Raw genomic sequence first — 22,869 nt, 5'->3', positions numbered from 1 at the left:
TATGTGAATGAAATTGGATGATCTAAGCTTGAAGAGGCTTTCTCCTGATTGGATAGGGAACGCGCGGTCCCAGATAACGCATTGACTGCACTGTCAATTGTTCCCACTTCACCTTCAGGAATCGCTGCGGTAAATCCTGGTAAACAACGGACTGGAATTTTTCAAGCTTCGTTTCATCTGTAAGGTAATATTGATGGTTTATGGTTTAGTTTTTTGGCTTACTTTAAGTACATTAAAGGGGTTCCCTGGGCATTTTACGTACTCCATACGTCCTTTCACACGATAGTACAAGGATCGCGTAGCTAGTATCCCTGTCCCTGCCAATACCGCCATCCCCAGACTCTTCTGCTCAGGTCCTGACCGGATGTGTGCTCTTTTCCTGTTCAGCTACATTTACTATTATGCAGCTGAACAGAAAGAGAAAAGCTCACATCCGGTCAGGACCCAAGCAGAAGAGCCTGAAGCCTGTGTGAGTGCAGCAGAGGCAGCAAGGGACAGGCAAGTACTAGGGACCGACCGATATTCATTATTTTGGAGCTAATACCGATAACCTGTGAACTTTCAGGCAGATAGCTTATACCGATATTCTGTGCATTTTAATTTTTGAAAAAAAAATTAAATTCATACACAAATCTGATGTTAAAATGAACATGTTTTATAATAAAAATCTAATGCAAACAATTACACCCAGAGCTTTATTATAATATATAGTGCCATATCCAGCAGCACCACCACCCCTCCCTCACTGACTACCATGGCCTGCTTGCTTATTTTTAGTGTAGTTGCTTTATTAATAATTTACATTTATAATATAGTAGTGCCAAATGCCAATTACCACCACCACCCTTCCCCCACCTCAGTGAGTGATTAACTAACTACTCGAATAAACATAGTATTAGATGAAAGAAAAGAAAAACAAGATTTTTGTATAACTTACCAGTAAAATCTCTTTCTCGAGAAAGCAGACGAGAAAAAGCAGATCAAGACAGAGGCCGGCATAACACCCTCTTAGCTCAGCTCCCTAGGAGGCGTGACACTAAGTGAAAACTGTTAAGCCCCTCCTCCAGCAGCTATACCCTCAGCCTGGAGAGAGAGACTGCCAGTTGCGTGTCCAAGTAGTGAGAAAAAGGCAATGTCCAACAAGTGGAACCAACAAGCCAACAACTCAACGAGGTAAACCAAGTCCGGAAACAGTGTAGAAAGAAAAAAACAAATGTATGGGTGGGTGCTGTGTCCACCAAGGAAGAGCGAGAAAGATTTTACTGGTAAGTTATACAAAAATCTCGTTTTCTCGCCCATTTCCTTGGGGGACACAGAAGACCTTGGGACGTTCGAGAGCAGTCCAAGAGGAAGGGGGGGACCACAGCTCCAAGGCGAAGCACCCGAAGGCATCAAGGAACCGCCGCCTGCAAAACCAGGCGGCCCAAGGCAGCATCCGCCGAAGCCCGAGTATGCCTCTGTAGAACTTGGTAAGGCGTGCAAGGAAGCTCAATGTCTCCGGCCCAGGAGGCACCGACCGCACTGATGGAATGAACGGTGACCCCGAAGGCGAAACCCTGCCCTTGGTGCGGTAACCGCAGCTATAGCCATTCTGATGAAGCAGGGGAAAGCCACCCTGGAGGCCGTCAAACCTTTCCTCGGACCTCCTGGAACCACAAGAGACCGAGCGTCGACAAGAGCCAGTGACCTCCAAGTAAAACTGCAAGGCCCGAACAACGTCCAATCGGTGAATTGTCCGTTCCCGGTGGTGGGAAGGGGAGGATGATGGCGCCGTTGAGTGAAAGGCATATACCACCTTCAGAAGGAAGGAAGGGACTGGACGGAGAACAGTCCTGTCCTGGGGAAGGACAGAAGGCTCGGAACAAGAAGGGCCGCCATTCAGACACCCGTTTAAGAGACACGATGGCTACAGAAACACAACCGTACAGGACAGAAGGAGGAGAGAGAACTTTTGTAACAGCTTGGTGCGCCGAGAGCTCAGCATGTAGTTCCCAGGGCGGTACCGGGGGACGGTACAGAGGAACCAAAGAGCCACTCTGCGGAAGAAGGTCTTGACAGACCCAAGAGGGGCCAGGGAACGCTGTAAGAGGATGGACAGCGCCGAAACTTGACCCTTCAAGGAACAGATTCCCAGTCCCAGGCCAGACTGTAGAAGGACAGAACTATGGGGAGAGAAAGGCAGAGTGGGGGAACGCCCAGCTTCCCACAGAACCCCAGGTAGGAACTCCAAGTCCGATAATAGATCCTGGACGAAGCACGGCCGGGAGCGAACACTAGCGTGCCCGTTGGAATCGCCTGGGTAAGCGGGAAAAAACCCCAATGTGATCAGGCACGGACAAGTAACACGGGCAGAAGAGTTCGGCAAAACTGGTCCCGTCGGCCCCCGAGCAACGTCGTCTCGTATCCACCCGGAGTGGGGGAGCAGAAGGGCAGGCGGAAGGAACCGAAAGGGTCCGCACAGCATCCGACAGATGGCAGGACAAGACATGCTAAAGTCGATGTTGCCACCAGAGGAAGGGGTTCTACCTTCCCGGTGCGGGAGATCTAAGGACAATCCTGACCGAAGGGTGGTCCTCCCAAGTTACAGCGAAGGTAAGTCTACAGCAGGACCATCACCTAGAATGGATAACGCAATCTGCACCCAAGCGGGAGACAGAACGCGGTAGACCCGGTAAATGGGCGCACAGCTAGTACAGCCAGTGTGAATGAGGGAGACGGTACGAGGCCACAAGGAACACCGAAAGCATCCAAGTGAACAACCATGCTCTCCCCAGAGGGGAGGGCAGTGAAGGAACAGCCTCTGAAGCCTGGCCAGGGCAGAAGCCACATCGGAGTGATATGCCCCAAGGGGGGGCCAAAACAGAGCCGGCGAGAAAAGGCAGATCGACATAACACCCTCCACCGATAGGAGGAGTGGGTAACAGGGTAGTCATAGTAGGACAGCTCAAAAGCAGAACACCAGCTACTCTGAGACGCCCGGCTCACCGCCTCGCAGGAGGCGAATACCCTGAAGAACCCAAAGTGGAGGTCCCCCGGACCTGGATAATTGAGCACCCAAGAGAAGTTGGGTGACCTTCCCGAGGAGAGCGACCCGAACCTGGTAGCAGAGCAGAACTGAAGCGCAGAGGGCACCAATAGGAAGGACTCAAACCACACTGCATCCGAAGAGGAGGAAATGGTAGTAGGCGAGGGAACCGTAGTCCCGCCAGAGCAAACGTAGAATTCGAGGGGCGCTGCAGACCGCACTCTCGTCCATGTGACAGCTTGCGCAGGGAAGCAATGCAGCGGGAGGACGAATGGGTACGCATGGTGAATACTGTGACAACGGAACCGCAATATATAATCCAAACCCGAGAATGAGTACTGCCTAGCTCGGCTCAGTAGAGAGCAAGTAGAGCCCGTCCGGGTTTGGTGGAAGAGAATGATCTCTTCAGAGAAAAGTGCAAGGCTTGCAGCAAGCATCGTACCCCAAGAGAAACAAGTATGTCGCAGGAGGAAGGGAGGCCTACGTACGAGCAGCCCCGTAAGCAGTGAGAAGGCCAACCCACCTACGGGAGTAGAAGGCATACACGGCCCAAACAACGCACAGAGCGCACAAGAACGTCCGCTCACTGCAAAATAGTCACTCGGCAAAGGGGATCAGCTACAGAGTTCCACAGTATCTACGGAAGTGCAAAGTGCAGCCTGGAAGCAGCGATCCACTGGGGGCGGGGAAACCTTTAGGCGGGAAGAATTCGCGCCTGGAGAAGTTCCCGCCCCCTCCAACCGAGGCCAGAATTTTGCGGCCTAGTAGGCCGCGAGCCAGGGCCTAAATTTTTACGGCGCCCGGCCGACCGGGAGGTACTGGCGGTCGGACGGGACCTGGAGGGAGCCGGAGTGGCGTACGTACATACCGGCCGCCCGTATGTACATACCGGGCTGGAGAAGCCAGTCTCTCACCATCAGCCGTCTTCACCCTCGGTCCGTTCCAACAGGGTCGCCCCTTCAGCTACTGGCACCGTAGTGGCAGAACGCTGGAAGAGGGACTTGGCGCGCGGGCAACCCTTGCGCTGGCGGGATGCAGGGGAGCTAGGCTACCCTGGTCCACCTTGCCTTCTGTGGGGGAGGCAGCAGTGAGGGTGACCGGCACTGGCGCAGCTCAACCCCGGGAGAAACAGAGAGGTCTATTGCGTCTCTGTTGTCCCTGATGGTCTGGAAGAAAAAGAAAAAAGTAAAAATCAAAATTTAAACAACAAGGAGAAAACAGCCTTGCAGAGCAGGGAGTGTCTTGCCTCCTTGGACACTAAGCAAAAAACTGGCAGTCTCTCTCTCCAGGCTGAGGATATAGCTGCTGGAGGAGGGGCTTAACAGTTTTCACTTAGTGTCACGCCTCCTAGGGAGCTGAGCTATACCCAAGGTCTCCTGTGTCCCCCAAGGAAATGGGCGAGAAATTACCTTTTTTAGTAGACCAGTAGAAAAGGTGGCAATTTGGCAAACCAAGCGGTCCAACTGGGCTGGCACACAAGCAGCAGAGCAGACATGGATGGCACACAGCACTGCAGCCACTCCTCCAGACAGCACTACTTCAGGGCCGGGACTTGAGCTCCTCTCCAGAAGTCCCGCGATTCGTGCGCACGTCTTGTTTTGCCGCTCGGAGCCACGAGACAGATTGGGGACGCGTGCGCTGGACGCATTATCAGCAAAGTTAGATGCAGATACGAGTATCGGCCGATAACATCGGTAAATCTGATAATCGGTCGATCCCTAGTAAGTACTAACTAAATCTTCCTTCCACATGATAATACAAAGGGCGGATTACCTAAAATGCCTGGAGAGCCTCTTTACTTTAGTTCTAAACAGCACATATTTATGACACAAAAGACATCAACTTACTGCTGCTCTCATCACCATACTTGAATTTGCATTTTGGCTCAGCTGGGTACAATGCAGAAAAGGTTGAAGGTACAATATCCAATATCCGTTGGTAGTAAGAAAGTCTAAGGTAAGAGAAAAACAGAGTGATAAACATACATATCAATGCCAAGTTCACATGACGCAGTAGTTTTCCTGCATTTTCTGTAGAGGTAAATATGTGAATGATCATTTGGAAAAATGTTTTCCACATTTTGCATTCAAAACATAAAACAAACACGTTTTCTTGAGTTTGCATTAATTCTTTTCAATGGACTACACGTGAAAAATATAAGCATTAATGTTAACAGCAGTTATATTTACAGTAATCAGTGATCATTAAAGGTCAACTGGAAGCAAATGAATGATAATATCCCAGAGTCAGCAAGTCTATAAAAGGAACCTGTCACACTGAACATGTCGTCTGATGCGCAGGCAGCATGTTAAAGAGCAGAAGCAGCAGACAAATATTCTACATAACGTACATTGTATTTATTTAAATCTCTGCTCTCCCTATGCTTAGGAGCTCAGAGGGTGAACATGGAAAAACAGATTCAAATACTAACGAGTGACGAAGTCATGAAATTCTTTACAAGAAAAGGTGCAGGAGGCCAAACATGTCCTTTACAGATTATAGAGATTGCTTTAACTGGACAACCACCCTCTTTCAGATGGCCAATGGTAAACTCGTCTGTGTCCTGGGCAGTGAATATGAACAAATGCTAACTAACCACACATGGATGGAGTGCTTGTGTGGTCCGTTTTTCCTGCAGAGCTATTCATTTGAATGAATCTTTCAGGAAAAAACAGACAGACAATCTAGAACATGCTGTAAATTTTTATCCAGAGGCCTATGGTCCGTGTGGAAAAATCGCTCATGTGAAGATTCAACTGAATAGGTCAGTGTTCAGTTCAGGTGTTGACTATTCTCAGACCGCACATGGAGAGAAAAACCACCAATGTGAAATTAGCCTAAGGCCTTAGTCAAATGTGGTATTTTTGGTCAGTTTGTTATCCAAAACCAGGACCCAAACAGAACCTGAGCAGATAATTCCATTATACCTTACTTTGGTCGAGGATAAACACCCGCCTTGGATAACAAAACACTGACATGTAAATAAGGTCTAATTGGGAGTATGAACATTACAAAAGGTAGCGCCGCCTCCACGAAGAGAAATTAGGCATTATTATTGCTGGCTCAATCAATCACAGTTTAACCACTTCCCATCCGTGCCATTAACCCCCTTCCTGACCGAGCCATTTTTTACAAATCTGACATGTGTCACATTATGTGGTAATAACTTTGGAACGCTTTTACTTATCCAAACCATTGTGAGACTTTTCTCGTGACATATTGTACTTTGAGTCAATTTATTTCACCTTTATTTATGAAAATAATCCCAAAATTACCGAAACAATAAAAATAAATTCACAATTTTCTAAATTTAAATTTCACGGCTTTTAAAACAGAAAGTGATACCTCATAAAATATTACTTAACATTCCCCATATGTCTACTGTATGTGGGTATCATTTTGTAAATGTCATTTTATTTCTTTAGGACGTTAGAAGGCTTAGAATTTTAGAAGCAATTCTTAAATTTTTTAAGAAAATTTCCAAAACCCACTTTTTAAAGGACCAGTGCAGGTCTGAAGTCACTTTGTGAGGCCTACATAGTGGAAACCCCCTATAAATGACCCCATTTTAGAAACTACACCCCTCAAGTTACTCAAGACTGATTTTACAAACTTTGGCTGTTAACCTTCGATGTGTTGAAGAAAAAAAATGGATTGAAATGGAAAATCTGCCAAAAAAGTGAAATTTTGAAATTTAATCTCCATTTTTCTTTAATTCTTGTGGAACACCTAAAGGGTTTTTAGGTGTTCCACAAGAATTAAAGAAAAAAATGGAGATAAAATTTCTAAATGTCACTTTTTTGGCAGATTTTCCATTTCAATCCATTTTTTCCTTAACACATCGAAGGTTAACAGCCAAACGAAACTAAATATTTATTATCCTGATTCTGCGGTTTACAGAAACACCCCACATGTGGTCGCAAACTGATGTAAGGGCACCTGGCAGGGCGCAGAAGAAAAGGAGCACCATATGGTTTTTGGAAGGCAGATTTTGCTGAACCGGTCTTTAGATGCCATGTCCCAGTTGAAGCCTGATGCACCCTTACAGTAGAAACCCCCCCCAAAAAGTTACCAATTTTGGAAACTAGGGGATAAGGTGACAGTTTTATTGGCACTATTTTGGGGTACATATGATTTTTATTTGCTCTATATTACATTTTTTTGAGAGGCAAGGTTGGCACAGTTTTAATTTTTTACAACATTCATCTGACAGGGTAGATAATGCACTATTATTATAGAGCAGATTGTTACAGACGCAATGATATCAAATATGTCTACTTTGTTTCAGTTTTACATAATCCTTTTTTTCAAAAATGTTTTAAGTTTTTGTGTCTCCATTTTCTGAACTCAATATTTTTTTTATTTTTCTGCCGATAGTCTTGTGCAGGGGCTTGTTTTTTGCAGGAAGAGTTGACGTTTTTATTGGTACCATTTTTGGGTACATATGATTTTTTGATCATTCATTATAACACTTTATGGGGCAAGTTGACGAAAAATTGGCTGTTTTAGCACAGTTTTTATTTATTTATTTTTACAGCGTTCACCTACGGGGTTAGGTCATGTGACATTTTTATAGAGCAGGTCGTTACAGACGTGGCAATACCTAATATGTACACTTTTTCTCATTTAAGTTTTACACAATAGCATTTTTTAAACCAAAAAAAATATGTTTTAGTGTCTCCATAGACTGAGCGCCATAGCTTTTTTTTATTTTTGACCAATTGTCTTAGGTAGGGTCTCATTTTTGGCAGGATGAGGTGACCGTTTGATTGGTACTATTTTGGGGAGCATACGCCTTTTTGATCGCTTGGTATTGCAATTTTTGTGATGTAAGGTGACAAAAAATAGCTTTTTTGACACTTTTTTATATTTATTTTTTATGGTGTTCACCTGAGGGGTTAGGTAATGTGATCTTTTTATAGAGCAGGTTGTTACGGACGCGGCAATACCTAATATGTATATTTTTTATTCATTTATTTCACTAACACAATAATAGCATTTTTGAAACAAAAAAAATTATGTTTTAATTAGGGATTGACCGATAGATTTTTTAGGGCCGTTACCGATAATCTGTGAATTTTCAGGCCGATAGCCGATAATTTATACCGATATTCTGTGAATTTCCATTTATTTTATTTTTTTAAATAATGCCTACACAAATCTGCTGAAAATGAATGTTTATTGTTAACGTGTAGTTTTTTTTTGTAAATCTTTATTTTTCATTTATAATTAATATTTTCGTGCGTTTTTTTTTTTTTTTTTACTAACTAACTAACTAACTATTAGCCCCGTTAGGGACTAGAACCCTTGTCCTATTCACCCTGATAGATCTCTATCAGGGTGAATAGGACCTCACACTGTCCCTGCTGCTCTGTGCTTTGTGCACACAGCAGCAAGGGAGCAGACTATGGCAGCCAGGGCTTCAATAGCAATCCAAAGTGCAAAGCTCCCTGGGAAACAGTGATATGCAAAATAACCGTGGAGCCCCAGTTATGGGTTATGATTCTCCACAGTGTTTTCTGTAGCTGGTCTCCCTAAGATCAGCTATTGTTTTGTTTGAGTAGTCTCCAAGGCATTGCTCCCGGTTAGCCAGGATCCTTAACCACCTCAGCCCCCATAGCTTAAACACCCTGAAAGACCAGGCCACTTTTTACACTTCTGACCTACACTACTTTCACTGTTTATTGCTCGGTCATGCAACTTACCACCCAAATGAATTTTACCTCCTTTTCTTCTCACTAATGGAGCTTTCATTTGGTGGTATTTCATTGCTGCTGACATTTTTACTTTTTTTGTTATTAATCGAAATTTAACGATTTTTTTGCAAAGAAATGAAATTTTTCACTTTCAGTTGTAAAATTTTGCAAAAAAAAAGACATCCATATATAAATTTTGCTCTAAATTGATTGTTCTACATGTTTGGGTAAAAAAAAAAAAAAATGGTTTGAGTAAAAGTTATAGCGTTTACAAACTATGGTACAAAAATGTCAATTTCCGCTTTTTGAAGCAGCTCTGACTTTCTGAGCACCTGTCATGTTTCCTGAGGTTCTACAATGCCCAGACAGTACAAACACCCCACAAATGACCCCATTTCGGAAAGTAGACACCCTAAGGTATTCGCTGATGGGCATAGTGAGTTCATATAACTTTTTATTTTTTGTCACAAGTTAGTGGAAAATGATGATTTTTTTTTCCTTACAAAGTCTCATATTCCACTAACTTGTGACAAAAAATAAAAACAACTTCTATGAACTCACTATGCCCATCAGCGAATACCTTGGGGTGTCTTCTTTCCAAAATGGGGTCACTTGTGGGGTAGTTATACTGCCCTGGCATTCTAGGGGCCCAAATGTGTGGTAAGTAGTTTGAAATCCAAATGTGTAAAAAATGACCGGTGAAATCCGAAAGGTGCTCTTTGGAATGTGGGCCCCTTTGCCCACCTAGGCTGCAAAAAAGTGCCACACATGTGGTATCGCCGTACTCAGGAGAAGTTGGGGAATGTGTTTTGGGGTGTCATTTTACATATACCCATGCTGGGTGAGAGAAATATCTTGGTCAAATGCCAACTTTGTATAAAAAAAAAATGGGAAAAGTTGTCTTTTGCCAAGATATTTCTCTCACCCAGCATGGGTATATGTAAAATGACACCCCAAAACACATTGCCCAACTTCTCCTGAGTACAGCGATACCACATGTGTGACACTTTTTTGCAGCCTAGGTGCGCAAAGGGGCCCACATTCCAAAGAGCACCTTTTGGATTTCACCGGCCATTTTTTACAGATTTTGATTTCAAACCACTTCTCACGCATTCGGCCCCTAAAATGCCAGGGCAGTATAACTACCCCACAAGTGACCCCATTTTGGAAAGAAGACACCCCAAGGTATTCGCTGATGGGCATAGTGAGTTCATAGAAGTTTTTATTTTTTGTCACAAGTTAGTGGAATATGAGACTTTGTAAGGAAAAAAATAAATAAATTCTACATTTTCCGCTAACTTGTGACAAAAAATATAAAATTCTAGGAACTCGCCATGCCCCTCACGGAATACCTTGGGGTGTCTTCTTTCCAAAATGGGGTCACTTGTGGGGTAGTTATACTGCCCTGGCATTTTCCAGGGGCCCTAAAGTGTGGTAAGTAGGTAAATGACCTGTGAAATCCGAAAGGTGCTCTTTGGAATGTGGGCCCCTTTGCCCACCTAGGCTGCAAAAAAGTGTCACACATGTGGTATCGCCGTATTCAGGAGAAGTTGGGCAATGTGTTTTGGGGTGTCTTTTTACATATACTCATGCTGGGTGAGAGAAATATCTCGGCAAAAGACAACTTTTCCCATTTTTTTATACAAAGTTGGCATTTGACCAAGATATTTATCTCACCCAGCATGGGTATAAGTAAAATGACACCCCAAAACACATTGCCCAACTTCTCCTGAGTACGGCGATACCAGATGTGTGACACTTTTTTGCAGCCTAGATGCGTAAAAGGGGCCCACATTCCTTTTATGAGGGCATTTTTAGACATTTGGATCCCAGACTTCTTCTCAAACTTTAGGGCCCCTAAAATGCCAGGGCAGTATAAATACCCCACATGTGACCCCATTTTGGAAAGAAGACACCCCAAGGTATTCAATGAGGGGCATGGCGAGTTCATAGAATTTTTTTTTTTTTTGGCACAAGTTAGCGGAAATTGATTTTATTTATTTTTTTCTCACAAAGTCTCCCTTTCCGCTAACTTGGGACAAAAATTTCAATCTTTCATGGACTCAATATGCCCCTCACGGAATACCTGGGGGTGTCTTCTTTCCGAAATCGGGTCACTTGTGGGGTATTTATACTGCCCTGGCATTCTAGGGGCCCTAAAGCGTGAGAAGAAGTCTTGAATATAAATGTCTAAAAATTTTTACGCATTTGGATTCCGTGAGGGGTATGGTGAGTTCATGTGAGATTTTATTTTTTGACACAAGTTAGTGGAATATGAGACTTTCTAAGAAAAAAAATAATAATTTCCGCTAACTTGGGCCAAAAAAATGTCTGAATGGAGCCTTACAGGGGGGTGATCAATGACAGGGGGGTGATCAATGACAGGGGGGTGATCAGGGAGTCTATATGGGGTGATCCCCCCTCTGTCATTGATCATCCCCCTATAAGGCTCCATTCAGATGTCCGTATGTGTTTTGCGGATCCGATCCATGTATCAGTGGATCCGAAAAAATCATACGGACATCTGAATGCAGCCTGACAGGGGGGGGTGATCAATGACAGGGGGGTGATCAGGGAGTCTATATGGGGTGATCACCACAGTCATTGATCACGCCCCTGTAAGGCTCCATTCAGACGTCCGTATGCGTTTTGCGGATGCGATCCATCTATTAGTGGATCCGTAAAAATCATGCGGACATCTGAATGGAGCTTTACAGGGGGGTGATCAATGACAGGGGGGTAAATCAATGACAGGGGGGTGATCAGGGAGTCTATATGGGGTGATCAGTGGTTGATAAGGGGTTAATAAGTGACAGGGGGGGGGGGGGGTGTAGTGTAGTGTAGTGGTGTTTGGTGCTACTTTACTGAGCTACCTGTGTCCTCTGGTGGTCGATCCAAACAAAGGGGACCACCAGAGGACCAGGTAGCAGGTATATTAGACGCTGTTATCAAAACAGCGTCTAATATACCTGTTAGGGGTTAAAAAAAATCACATCTCCAGCCTGCCAGCGAACGATCGCCGCTGGCAGGCTGGAGATCCACTCGCTTACCTTCCGATCCTGTGTGCGCGTGTTCACAGGAAATCTCGCGTCTCTCGAAAGGACGCACCGGCGCATCCACCCAGAAGAGCAGGGCCGCCGCAAAGACGCAATCCTGCGTACGGCGGTCCTGAGGAGGTTAAAGCTTGTACAAGAGCGGGATCTTGACATAGGCGGTCCGGAGGTGGTTAAGTGGCCCCTAACGCAGGATCGCGTTCCGGAGGTGGCAGCCCTGCGCAGAGTCACGCATATATGCGTCATCTCGCGATGGCCGAGATTTCCTGTGAACGCGCGCACACAGGCGCGCGCGCTCACAGGAACGGAAGGTAAGAGAGTTGATCTCCAGCCTGCCAGCGGCGATCGTTCGCTGGCAGGCTGGAGATGTGTTTTTTTTAACCCCTAACAGGTATATTAGACGCTGTTTTGATAACAGCGTCTAATATACCTGCTACCTGGTCCTCTGGTGGTCCCCTTTGTTTGGATCGACCACCAGAGGACACAGGTAGCTCAGTAAAGTAGCACCAAGCACCACTACACTACACTACCCCCCCCCCCCGTCACTTATTAACCCCTTATTAGCCCCTGATCACCCCATATAGACTCCCTGATCACCCCCCTGTCATTGATTACCCCCCTGTCATTGATCAACCCCCTGTAAAGCTCCATTCAGACGTCCGCATGATTTTTACGGATCCACTGATAGATGGATCGGATCCGCAAAACGCATCCGGACGTCTGAATGAAGCCTTACAGGGGCGTGATCAATGACTGTGGTGATCACCCCATATAGACTCCCTGATCACCCCCCTGTCATTGATTACCCCCCTGTCAAGCTCCATTCCGATGTCCGCATGATTTTTACGTATGCACTGATAGATGGATCCGATCCGCAAAACGCATCCGGACGTCTGAATGAAGCCTTACAGGGGCATGATCAATGACTGTGGTGATCACCCCATATAGACTCCCTGATCACCCCCCTGTCATTGATTACCCCCCTGTAAAGCTCCATTCAGATGTCCGCATGATTTTTACGGATGCACTGATAGATGGATCCGATCCGCAAAACGCATCCGGACGTCTGAATGAAGCCTTACAGGGGCATGATCAATGACTGTGGTGATCACCCCATATAGACTCCCTGATCACCCCCCTGTCATTGATTACCCCCCTGTCATCGATTACCCCCCTGTAAAGCTCCATTCAGATGTCCGCATGATTTTTACGGATGCACTAATAGATGGATCCGATCCGCAAAACGCATCCGGACGTCTGAATGAAGCCTTACAGGGGCATGATCAATGACTGTGGTGATCACCCCATATAGACTCCCTGATCACCCCCCTGTCATTGATTACCCCCCTGTCATCGATTACCCCCCTGTAAAGCTCCATTCAGATGTCCGCATGATTTTTACGGATGCACTGATAGATGGATCCGATCCGCAAAACGCATCCGGACGTCTGAATGAAGCCTTACAGGGGCATGATCAATGACTGTGGTGATCACCCCCCTGTCATTGATTACCCCCCTGTAAAGCTCCATTCAGATGTCCGCATGATTTTTACGGATGCACTGATAGATGGATCCGATCCGCAAAACGCATCCGGACGTCTGAATGAAGCCTTACAGGGGCATGATCAATGACTGTGGTGATCACCCCATATAGACTCCCTGATCACCCCCCTGTAAAGCTCCATTCAGATGTCCGCATGATTTTTACGGATGCACTGATAGATGGATCCGATCCGCAAAACGCATCCGGACGTCTGAATGAAGCCTTACAGGGGCATGATCAATGACTGTGGTTATCACCCCATATAGACTCCCTGATCACCCCCCTGTCATTGATCACCCCCCCTGTCATTGATCACCCCCCCTGTCATTGATCACCCCCCCTGTCATTGATCACCCCTCTGTAAGGCTCCATTCAGACATTTTTTTGGCCCAAGTTAGCGGAATTTTTTATTTTTTTTCTTACAAAGTCTCATATTCCACTAACTTGTGTCAAAAAATAAAATCTCACATGAACTCACCATACCCCTCACGGAATCCAAATGCGTAAAATTTGGGCACCTTTGCGCATCTAGGCTGCAAAAAAGTGTCACACATCTGGTATCGCCGTACTCAGGAGAAGTTGGGGAATGTGTTTTGGGGTGTCATTTTACATATACCCATGCTGGGTGAGAGAAATATCTTGGTCAAATGCCAACTTTGTATAAAAAAATGGGAAAAGTTGTCTTTTGCCAAGATATTTCTCTCACCCAGCAAGGGTATATGTAAAATGACACCCCAAAACACATTCCCCAACTTCTCCTGAATACGGCGATACCACGTGTGACACTTTTTTGCAGCCTAGGTGGGCAAAGGGGCCCATATTCCAAAGAGCACCTTTAGGATTTCACAGGTCATTTACCTACTTACCACACATTAGGGCCCCTGGAAAATGCCAGGGCAGTATAACTACCCCACAAGTGACCCCATTTTGGAAAGAAGACACCCCAAGGTATTCCGTGAGGGGCATGGCGAGTTCCTAGAATTTTTTATTTTTTGTCACAAGTTAGTGGAAAATGATGATTTTTTTTTTTTTTTCATACAAAGTCTCATATTCCACTAACTTGTGACAAAAAATAAAAACTTCCATGAACTCACTATGCCCATCAGCGAATACCTTGGGGTCTCTTCTTTCCAAAATGGGGTCACTTGTGGGGTAGTTATACTGCCCTGGCATTCTAGGGGCCCAAATGTGTGGTAAGGAGTTTGAAATCAAATTCTGTAAAAAATGACCTGTGAAATCCGAAAGGTGCTCTTTGGAATATGGGCCCCTTTGCCCACCTAGGCTGCAAAAAAGTGTCACACATCTGGTATCTCCGTACTCAGGAGAAGGTGGGGAATGTGTTTTGGGGTGTCATTTTACATATACCCATGCTGGGTGAGAGAAATATCTTGGCAAAAGACAACTTTTCCCATTTTTTTATACAAAGTTGGCATTTGACCAAGATATTTATCTCACCCAGCATGGGTATATGTAAAAAGACACCCCAAAACACATTCCCCACCTTCTCCTGAGTACGGAGATACCAGATGTGTGACACTTTTTTGCAGCCTAGGTGGGCAAAGGGGCCCATATTCCAAAGAGCACCTTTCGGATTTCACAGGTCATTTTTTACAGAATTTGATTTCAAACTCCTTACCACACATTTGGGCCCCTAGAATGCCAGGGCAGTATAACTACCCCACAAGTGACCCCATTTTGGAAAGAAGAGACCCCAAGGTATTTCGTGATGGGCATAGTGAGTTCATAGAAGTTTTTATTTTTTGTCACAAGTTAGTGGAATATGAGACTTTGTAAGAAAAGAAAAAAAAAAAAAAAAAAATCATCATTTTCCGCTAACTTGTGACAAAAAATAAAAAGTTCTATGAAATCACTATGCCCATCAGCGAATACCTTAGGGTGTGTACTTTCCGAAATGGGGTCATTTGTGGGGTGTTTGTACTGTCTGGCCATTGTAGAACCTCAGGAAACATGACAGGTGCTCAGAAAGTCAGAGCTGCTTCAAAAAGCGGAAATTCACATTTTTGTACGATAGTTTGTAAACGCTATAACTTTTACCCAAACCATTTTTTTTTTACCCAAACATTTTTTTTTAATCAAAGACATGTAGAACTATAAATTTAGAGCAAAATTTCTATATGGATGTAGTTTTTTTTGCAAAATTTTACAACTGAAAGTGAAAAATGTCATTTTTTTGCAAAAAAATCGTTAAATTTCGATTAATAACAAAAAAAGTAAAAATGTCAGCAGCAATGAAATACCACCAAATGAAAGCTCTATTAGTGAGAAGAAAAGGAGGTAAAATTCATTTGGGTGGTAAGTTGCATGACCGAGCAATAAACGGTGAAAGTAGTGTAGGTCAGAAGTGTAAAAAGTGGCCTGGTCTTTCAGGGTGTTTAAGCACTGGGGGCTGAAGTGGTTAATATGGTGGATTTGGTGATCTCTGTAATGGGGACACCCCTGTGCTAGGTTTTCATTCCTTTGAGGGATATCTGGCTTTCACACTTCAATTGTTGAAGACCCATAACTGGGGCTCCACGGTTATTTTGCATATCAGGGCTTCAATAGCGTCCTGGCTGCCATGGTAACAGATCGAAGCACCAGCATTACAGGGAGGAAGGGACCCTGTGGCCACTGCCACAAATGATTAATACTGGGGGGCCTGGGTGGGGGGGGCGCACTGCGCCACCAATGATTAATACTGGGGTTTGGGGGGCGCACTGCGCCACCAATGATTACCGTATTTTTCGCTTTATAAGACGCACCCAATGATAAGACTCACCCCAGATTTTAGAGTAGAAAAATAAGAAAAAATATTTTTCATCAGACCTGAGATTAGCCCATCAGTACCCCCAATCAGACCTGAGATTAGCCCATCAGTACCCCCAATCAGACCTGAGATTAGCTCATCAGTACCCCCAATCAGACCTGAGATTAACCCATCAGTACCCCCAGACCTCAGAATAGCCCATCAGACTAAAATAAAAAATCTTACCTGTCCTGCTCCGCGGCTCCTCTTCAGCTGTCGCGCTCCCATCTTCCCGGCGTGCGCTGCACTGTCACATGACTGCGTGCGTCAGGTCATAGTCGCGCGCACTACGTCCTGACGCTGTATGGGGTCAGGACAGTGCAGCGCAGCGCAGGCCAGAAAGATGGGAGAGCGACAGCTGAAGAGGAGCCGTGGCGCAGACCAGGGAAGGTAAATATTACCGGCGCTTCGCTCCCCGCTCCTAATACATACTAGTGAGCGCTTCCATAATGCGCTCACTAGTATTTGTTTTATAGGACGCACTGACATTCTCCACTTTGGGGGGGGGGGGGGGGTGCATCTTATAAAGCGAAAAATACGGTAATACTGGGGTTTGGGGGGGCACACTGCACCACCAATGAAGATACCTCTCATTAATTCATATACAGGAGGCGGGAGCTGGCTGCAGTACCCCCAGACCTCAGAGGAGGCGGTAGCTGCGGCACCTGAGGGGTTAACTACCGCAGATTGCAGCTACTTGTCATAGAGGCCGGGAGCCGGCTATGTGATTCTGCAGCCAGCTCCCGCCTCCTGTATATGAATTAATGAGAGAGGTATCTTCATTGGTGCCCCTCCTCTTGTCCTCCCTCCTCTCATCGGTAGCAGCACAGGGGGAGGGAGACACTGCTTCCTTCTCCCCTGTGCTGCTGAGGTAACACGGAGAGCGCTGTCAGCAGCGCGATCCTTGTTCCTCATAGGTTATCGGAATATCGGCAAAATAGATGCCGATAACGTTCAAAAAGGAGATTTTTGTGAAACTCACCTGTAAAATCTTTTTCTCGTCTTTTCCATTGGGGGACACAGACCATGGGTATAGCTTGAGGTATTAGTAGGAGGGACACTATGCAAATGAAAGAGCTCCTCCTCCTCGGGCTATACCCCCCGACTCCACCAGGAGGAACTCAGGCGTTGCACAAGCAGTAGGAGAAGGAGCAAGAAAAACTTAAGGAAACCATCGGACCAAGCCATAAGGCCCAACCATAAGCAGAAAACTGAATTGAAGCCCCCTCCTGCAATAGACAGAATGGGTGGGAGCTGTGTCCCCCAATGGAAAAGACGAGAAAAAGATTTTACAGGTGAGTTTCACAAAAATCTCCTTTTCTCGTGCTTTTTTCCATTGGGGGACACAGACCATGGGACGTCCTAAAGCAGTCCATGGGGTGGGAAAAAATCTCCGCACCGCCAGGAGGAACGTCCAACGGTCAAACAGGAACCACAGCCTGCAAAACCCTGCGGCCAAAGACCGCATCAGCCGAAGCCAGTGAATGCAACTGATAAAAATTTGTAAAGGTATGTAAGGACGACCAGGTGGCCGCCTTACACAGCTGAGACGCAGAGGCATGATTGCGTCTTGCCCAGGAAGCCCCCACTGCCCTAGCGGAGTGAGCGGTAATCCTAGCAGGGGGAACTCTACCACAAGCGTGATAAGCCGTGGAAATAGCCGAGCAGATCCAGAGCGCCGAAAACGGCGGACAGAAGCAATAACCGCGAGATATACCTTCAGGGCCCGTACGACATCCAGGGAATTGCAGAGTGCGTTCCTTGGGGAGAGCCGGAGAAGGGCAAAAGGAAGGCAGGACCAGATCCTCATTAAGGTGGAAGGGAGAGACCACCTGGGGCAAAAAGGAGGGGACCGGACAGAGCACAACCTTATCCTGTTGGAAAACCAGAAAAGGCTCCTGATAGGAAAGAGCGGCCAGCTACGACACCAGTCTGATTTAAAAACTTGAGATGGGATTTGAACTCACAGCTTCTGCATAATCGCTCAGAACTTTAATCACTATGCCATGTAGCTGCATTAGAACTTATGGCCCCAAGGAAGACCACTTTCCAGGTGAAAACAGTCAGAGAGACGTCCCTCAAAGGGGGCCGACTGCAGAGCGCGCAGGACCAAATTGAGATCCCAAGGAGACAAAAGGGGGAACATGCGGGGGAACCGAATGTGCCACCCCCTTAAGAAAGGTCTTCACCGGACCCATAAGAGCAAGGGACCACTGAAAAAAAGACAGCCAGCGCCGAAACCTGACCTTACAGGGAACTAGGCGACAGTCCCTGTTCAAGCCCAGACTGAAGAAAAGACAGTACCATCATGATGGAAAAGCAAAGGGGAGGGAACCCCGTAATCTCACAAAAATACAGGAAAGGCTTCCAGGTACGATAGTAAATCCGAGAGGAATTAGACTTCCTCGCTCTGATCATGGCCCTAATCACTGAATCCGAGAACCCCCTCTTCTTCGGGATGGCGGTTTCAACAGCCACTCCGTTAAACGAAGAGACCGGAAATTCTGGTGGAAAAGCGGGCCCTGAGACAGTAGGCCCTGTCTGTCGGGAAGAGGCCATGGGGCGTCCGCCAGCATCCGAGCCACGTCCGAAAACCACGCACGGCGAGGCCACTCTGGGGCGGTGAGAACGGTCGGGATCCCTTCCGTCTCGATCTTGCGTAGAACCTTTGGTAGGAGAGGAAAACAGAGGAGGCTGAAGTCCTGCCACGGAGACACCTGCACGTCCATCCATACGCCCTCAGATCTCGGGCGCGAGCCAGGAACACTGGGAGCTTGTTGTTGAACCCGGACGCCAGTAGGTCCACATCCGGACGACCACATCTGTGGCAGATTTCTTCGAACACTTCTGGATGCAGAGACCACTCGTCTGGATTCCCCTAGTTGCGGCTTAGACAAAACCGCTGTCCAGTTGTCCACTCCTGGAATGTAAACTGCTGACAACACCGGAACGTGCGTCCCCGCCCACGTCAGAATTCTCGTCACCTCCTGCATCACCATCCGGCTGCGGGTCCCACCCTGATGGTTGATGTAGGCCACGGCCGTGGCATTGCCCAATTGAATCCTCACTGGGAGGCCCGCAAGGAGAGGGGTCCAATGGGAGAAAGAGAGAGCGGAAAATCGCCCTCCGTTCCAGAATGTTGATTGGAAGGCGAGACTCTGCCGCCGACCCAATCCGTTGAACCGTGCGAGACTGGAGAATGCCGCCCCAACCCAGGAGGCTGGCATCGGTGGTGATGATCGTCCAGGAAAATGGGAAAAAAGATCTCCCCGACCTCAGGTTCATCGGGGACAGCCACCAAGGAAGAGCTGCCCGAACCCACTGAGACAAGCAGACGCTATCGTCCAGACCCCGAGAGGTCTTGTCCCAGAGGTAAAGGATCTTCTGTTGCACCAGGCGAGTGTGAAACTGGGCATATGGAACGGCCTCGAAAGAGGCTACCATAAGACTCAGGACCTGCATGTACTCCCGTATGGATAGGCACGGGTAGCGCAGCAGATGTGGCACTGCGCCCTGGATCTGGGAGGACTTGAAGGCAGGCAGAATACTCTGGCGGCCGAGGTATCCAATAACATCCCCCAGAAGGAGAGCTTCTGGGACGGGAAGAGACAGGAGTTTGGGAAAGTTATCAGCCAGCCGAACTGCTCCAGTCTGAACAGTGATCCGGACGCTATCCTCGGCCTGCGGTAGAGAGGGGGCCTCTATCCGGATATCGTCCCGATAGGGCAGCAAAGGAATGCCCCTGGTACGCAAAAAGCGCCATGAGCGGTCCAGGACCTTGGTAAGGACCCGAGGGGTGGTCGCCAATCGAAGGAAGGGCGACAAACTGACAGTGTCGACCCCTAATGGCGAAGCGCAGGAATAGTCGAGCTGACTGGGCCCTCTAGTGCCGGGAAGGCTGGTTTAAAGGAAGGCCTTTTTGCGGACGACCTGAGACCCCCAGCGGGGGAAGCAGGCGACAGCCTACCACATGAGAAACGGCAAAAGGCATGCAGAGATGAACTTGTCTAGCTGATCCCCATAAGGTCTGGAAACCCCAAAGGGGAGATTAGCGAGGGAACGCTTGGTGGAGGCATCGGCGTCCCACACCTTTAATCTGATCTCTTCGCACTGAGTGACAGAGATGGCCAACCTGCGGGCAAAGAGGGGAACAATGTCCCTAGAAGCTTCGCAAAGAATCTTAGAAGCCTGAGACATCTGGAGAACCAACTCCAGTGTGTCAGTAGATGCAACTTGCTCCGCCAGTTCCTGGTGGTGGCGCTGTAACCACACCGAGAGAGCACTGGCTACCCCTGCTGAGTGAAAGGTAGGTCGCAGGGACGCGCCTGCCAGTGAAGAAAAGGACCTGGAAAGAGAGTCTATGCGTCTGTCTACAGCATCCTACAAAGAGGAACTGTCTAAGACAGGGAGAGCCATATAATTGGCTAATCCAGCCACCAAGGATCCACCCTAGGGGGAGGAGACACCTCTCCTCGCCATCAGCAGGGAAAGGGTAAAGTATATTCACGCGCTGGGTGGTCGAGAACCCTATTAAGACGACCCCAGGCCCTGGATATGACCGCGGAAAAATCCCTCATGGACCGGGAACACGGTAATCTCCAACTCCCTGGACAGAAAAAAGGGGGGAAACTCCTGACCAGTGGAAGGAGGAGAATCCTCTTGGAGAATAAAGGTGTCTCAGACAGTCGCCACTAAGTCAGCCACCACGGTGGAGAGCTTAGGCGAGGGGTCACGATCCATGACCTGGTCAGAGCCAGACATTCCCCTTCAGACTTGCGCTCCATAAGGGAGGAGGGGAGAGTCGTCCGAACGCGCCTCTAGGCGAGGGGGGAGAGACGGAGCCATTCGAGGATGGATGCTGCCGCTCACGCTCCCTGTTAGTAGTCGGGCGTCTTCTGTGGAAAACCACAGAGAGGTGGTTGGTGTCACAGGATTTGAAAATGCCCTATAGTCCAAAAAAGGACCTGGCTCGTCTGAGCCGGATAATTCCCCTTCGGATTGCTCTCCCTAGGGAGGGGGAAGAGCAGTCCGAAAGCGCCACAGGCGAGGGGGGAGACGGAGACATCCGAGGTGGTATGCTGCCGCTCACGCTGCCTCTACGTAGGCAGGCACCCGCTTTGGGGACCACTGAGAAAGATGGAGAGGTTAGCGCCACAGGATTAAAGGCCATGGCTGCCTTGGCAACTAAGACCAGTTCAGCGGCCGCGCTGGACATGGCAGATGCCCAAGCGGGGACCGCAGGTTCCCAGGGACGGAGGTCTTTGTAAACCCAGATGGGAAATTTTTTAATTTAATTTAATTTTTATTTATTTATTTATTTTTAAATTTAATTAATTGTTTTTTTTTTTTAAACATCAGAGGTCAAGACCTTAACTCACACAGCTATGAGCTGTAGTACCGCCGTCTCCGCAGAGAGGCAGGATAGCGTCATGCGGAGGGAGGACTGGGCTGAGCAAGAGATGGAGGATATCCTGTCCAGGGGCAGAGCACAAGAGACAGGCGACGAAAAAAAGGTTGAATGGCACATCTGACAGGACCCCGGTGGGGCCTGAGAAAAAAGTTATGGCAAACCAAGGGGAAGACTTATCCCCACACCTGCTTTAGCTTAGCAGCCAGGTCTGATAACGCCCATTTGTATCTGTCACATCAAAGGCATGGCATTTACTCATACAGCAGAAAGCTGTATTAATGGGCAGCAGAAGAGGACCACCGGCGGCTTTTTAAGCCATTCTCCTGATTTGAGAGGAGCAGGGAAGTCGCGCGAGAGTTCGGACTGCACGGCCGAACACAGCAAGAGGAAGTGCCAGAGCAGAACAGAGGCTCCGCCCCCCGGTCGCGTCATAATGGCGCGAAAAGAACGCGCGCGCGCGCCGTATGAAAAAATGGACCCATCGTTACCCGGGCCTCTTTACATGTATCGGGGGCTAATGTCCCTGGGTTAAGAAGGGAAGAGCCAGCGCAGCCGCGGTGAGTACCACCGCCGAACTCTGTGGTGCGTCCCTGCTCAGGAGAAAAAAAAGAGCGATTCCGGCAAGTGCCGCGCATAGCCTGCCAGATGCCTTTGAGCCTGCCTTAAAGGCAGGCAATATGTGCCCCTAATAAAGAGCCCAAAGTGCCCCCAGAAGGATTCCTATCTCTGCTTCACCCAGGCAGCTTCAGGGGAATGAGAATGGTGGAGGGGGGAGGATCTGTCACATCAAAGGCATGGGTAAGGCAGGGATGCAGGTATACTTATCTGCTCCTGCAGATCTTCTCCCTCGACTCCAGGACCAGCAGGGATGCACCTCTTCAGGCTTCTGACTCCTTGCCCAGGAGTGCAGTGCTCTGGTGGAGGGTGGCAGCAGGTGACCCAGTGGCTGGTGGGAAACCGGAGCTGCAGGTCGAGCCCGGATCCACTTGTCTTCTTTGGGGGCAATGGAGGCAGCCAGGCAGCGTCCAAAGACGGCGGCGGGCACTCCACGGGGGACCAGGAAGGCGCCATGCCGACCTGTGTCCCCATCTAGAAAGAAAATAACAAAAAGGAGTAGAGATAGTGATCGTGTCAACCTCCTTCACCGGACACTAAGCAAAGACTGAGTTCCTCCTGGTGGAGTCGGGGGGTATAGCCCGAGGAGGAGGAGCTCTTTCATTTGCATAGTGTCCCTCCTACTAATACCTCAAGCTATACCCATGGTCTGTGTCCCCCAATGGAAAAAAGCACGAGAAATCCTGAATATCGGTAAAACCGATAATCGGTCGATCCCTAG

At 47.7% G+C, this 22,869-nt stretch overlaps 1 protein-coding gene across 1 annotated transcript in view; it reads right to left on the bottom strand.

Moving 5' to 3' along the window:
- NCBP1 (nuclear cap binding protein subunit 1) overlaps positions 1-22,869 on the bottom strand; it is a 76,117-nt gene that overhangs the window by 9,332 nt on the left and 43,916 nt on the right. Inside the window, exon 15 of the mRNA XM_040417287.1 lies at positions 4,873-4,976. Within this exon, the coding sequence (XP_040273221.1) occupies positions 4,873-4,976 (104 nt within the window). The remainder of the gene's footprint in view (positions 1-4,872; positions 4,977-22,869) is intronic.

Source organism: Bufo bufo, chromosome 2, assembly GCF_905171765.1.
Source record: "Bufo bufo chromosome 2, aBufBuf1.1, whole genome shotgun sequence".
Taxonomy (NCBI): Eukaryota; Metazoa; Chordata; class Amphibia; order Anura; family Bufonidae; genus Bufo; species Bufo bufo.
Note: the sequence above shows the minus strand (reverse complement) of the source record. Positions and strands in the feature narration are given on the sequence as shown.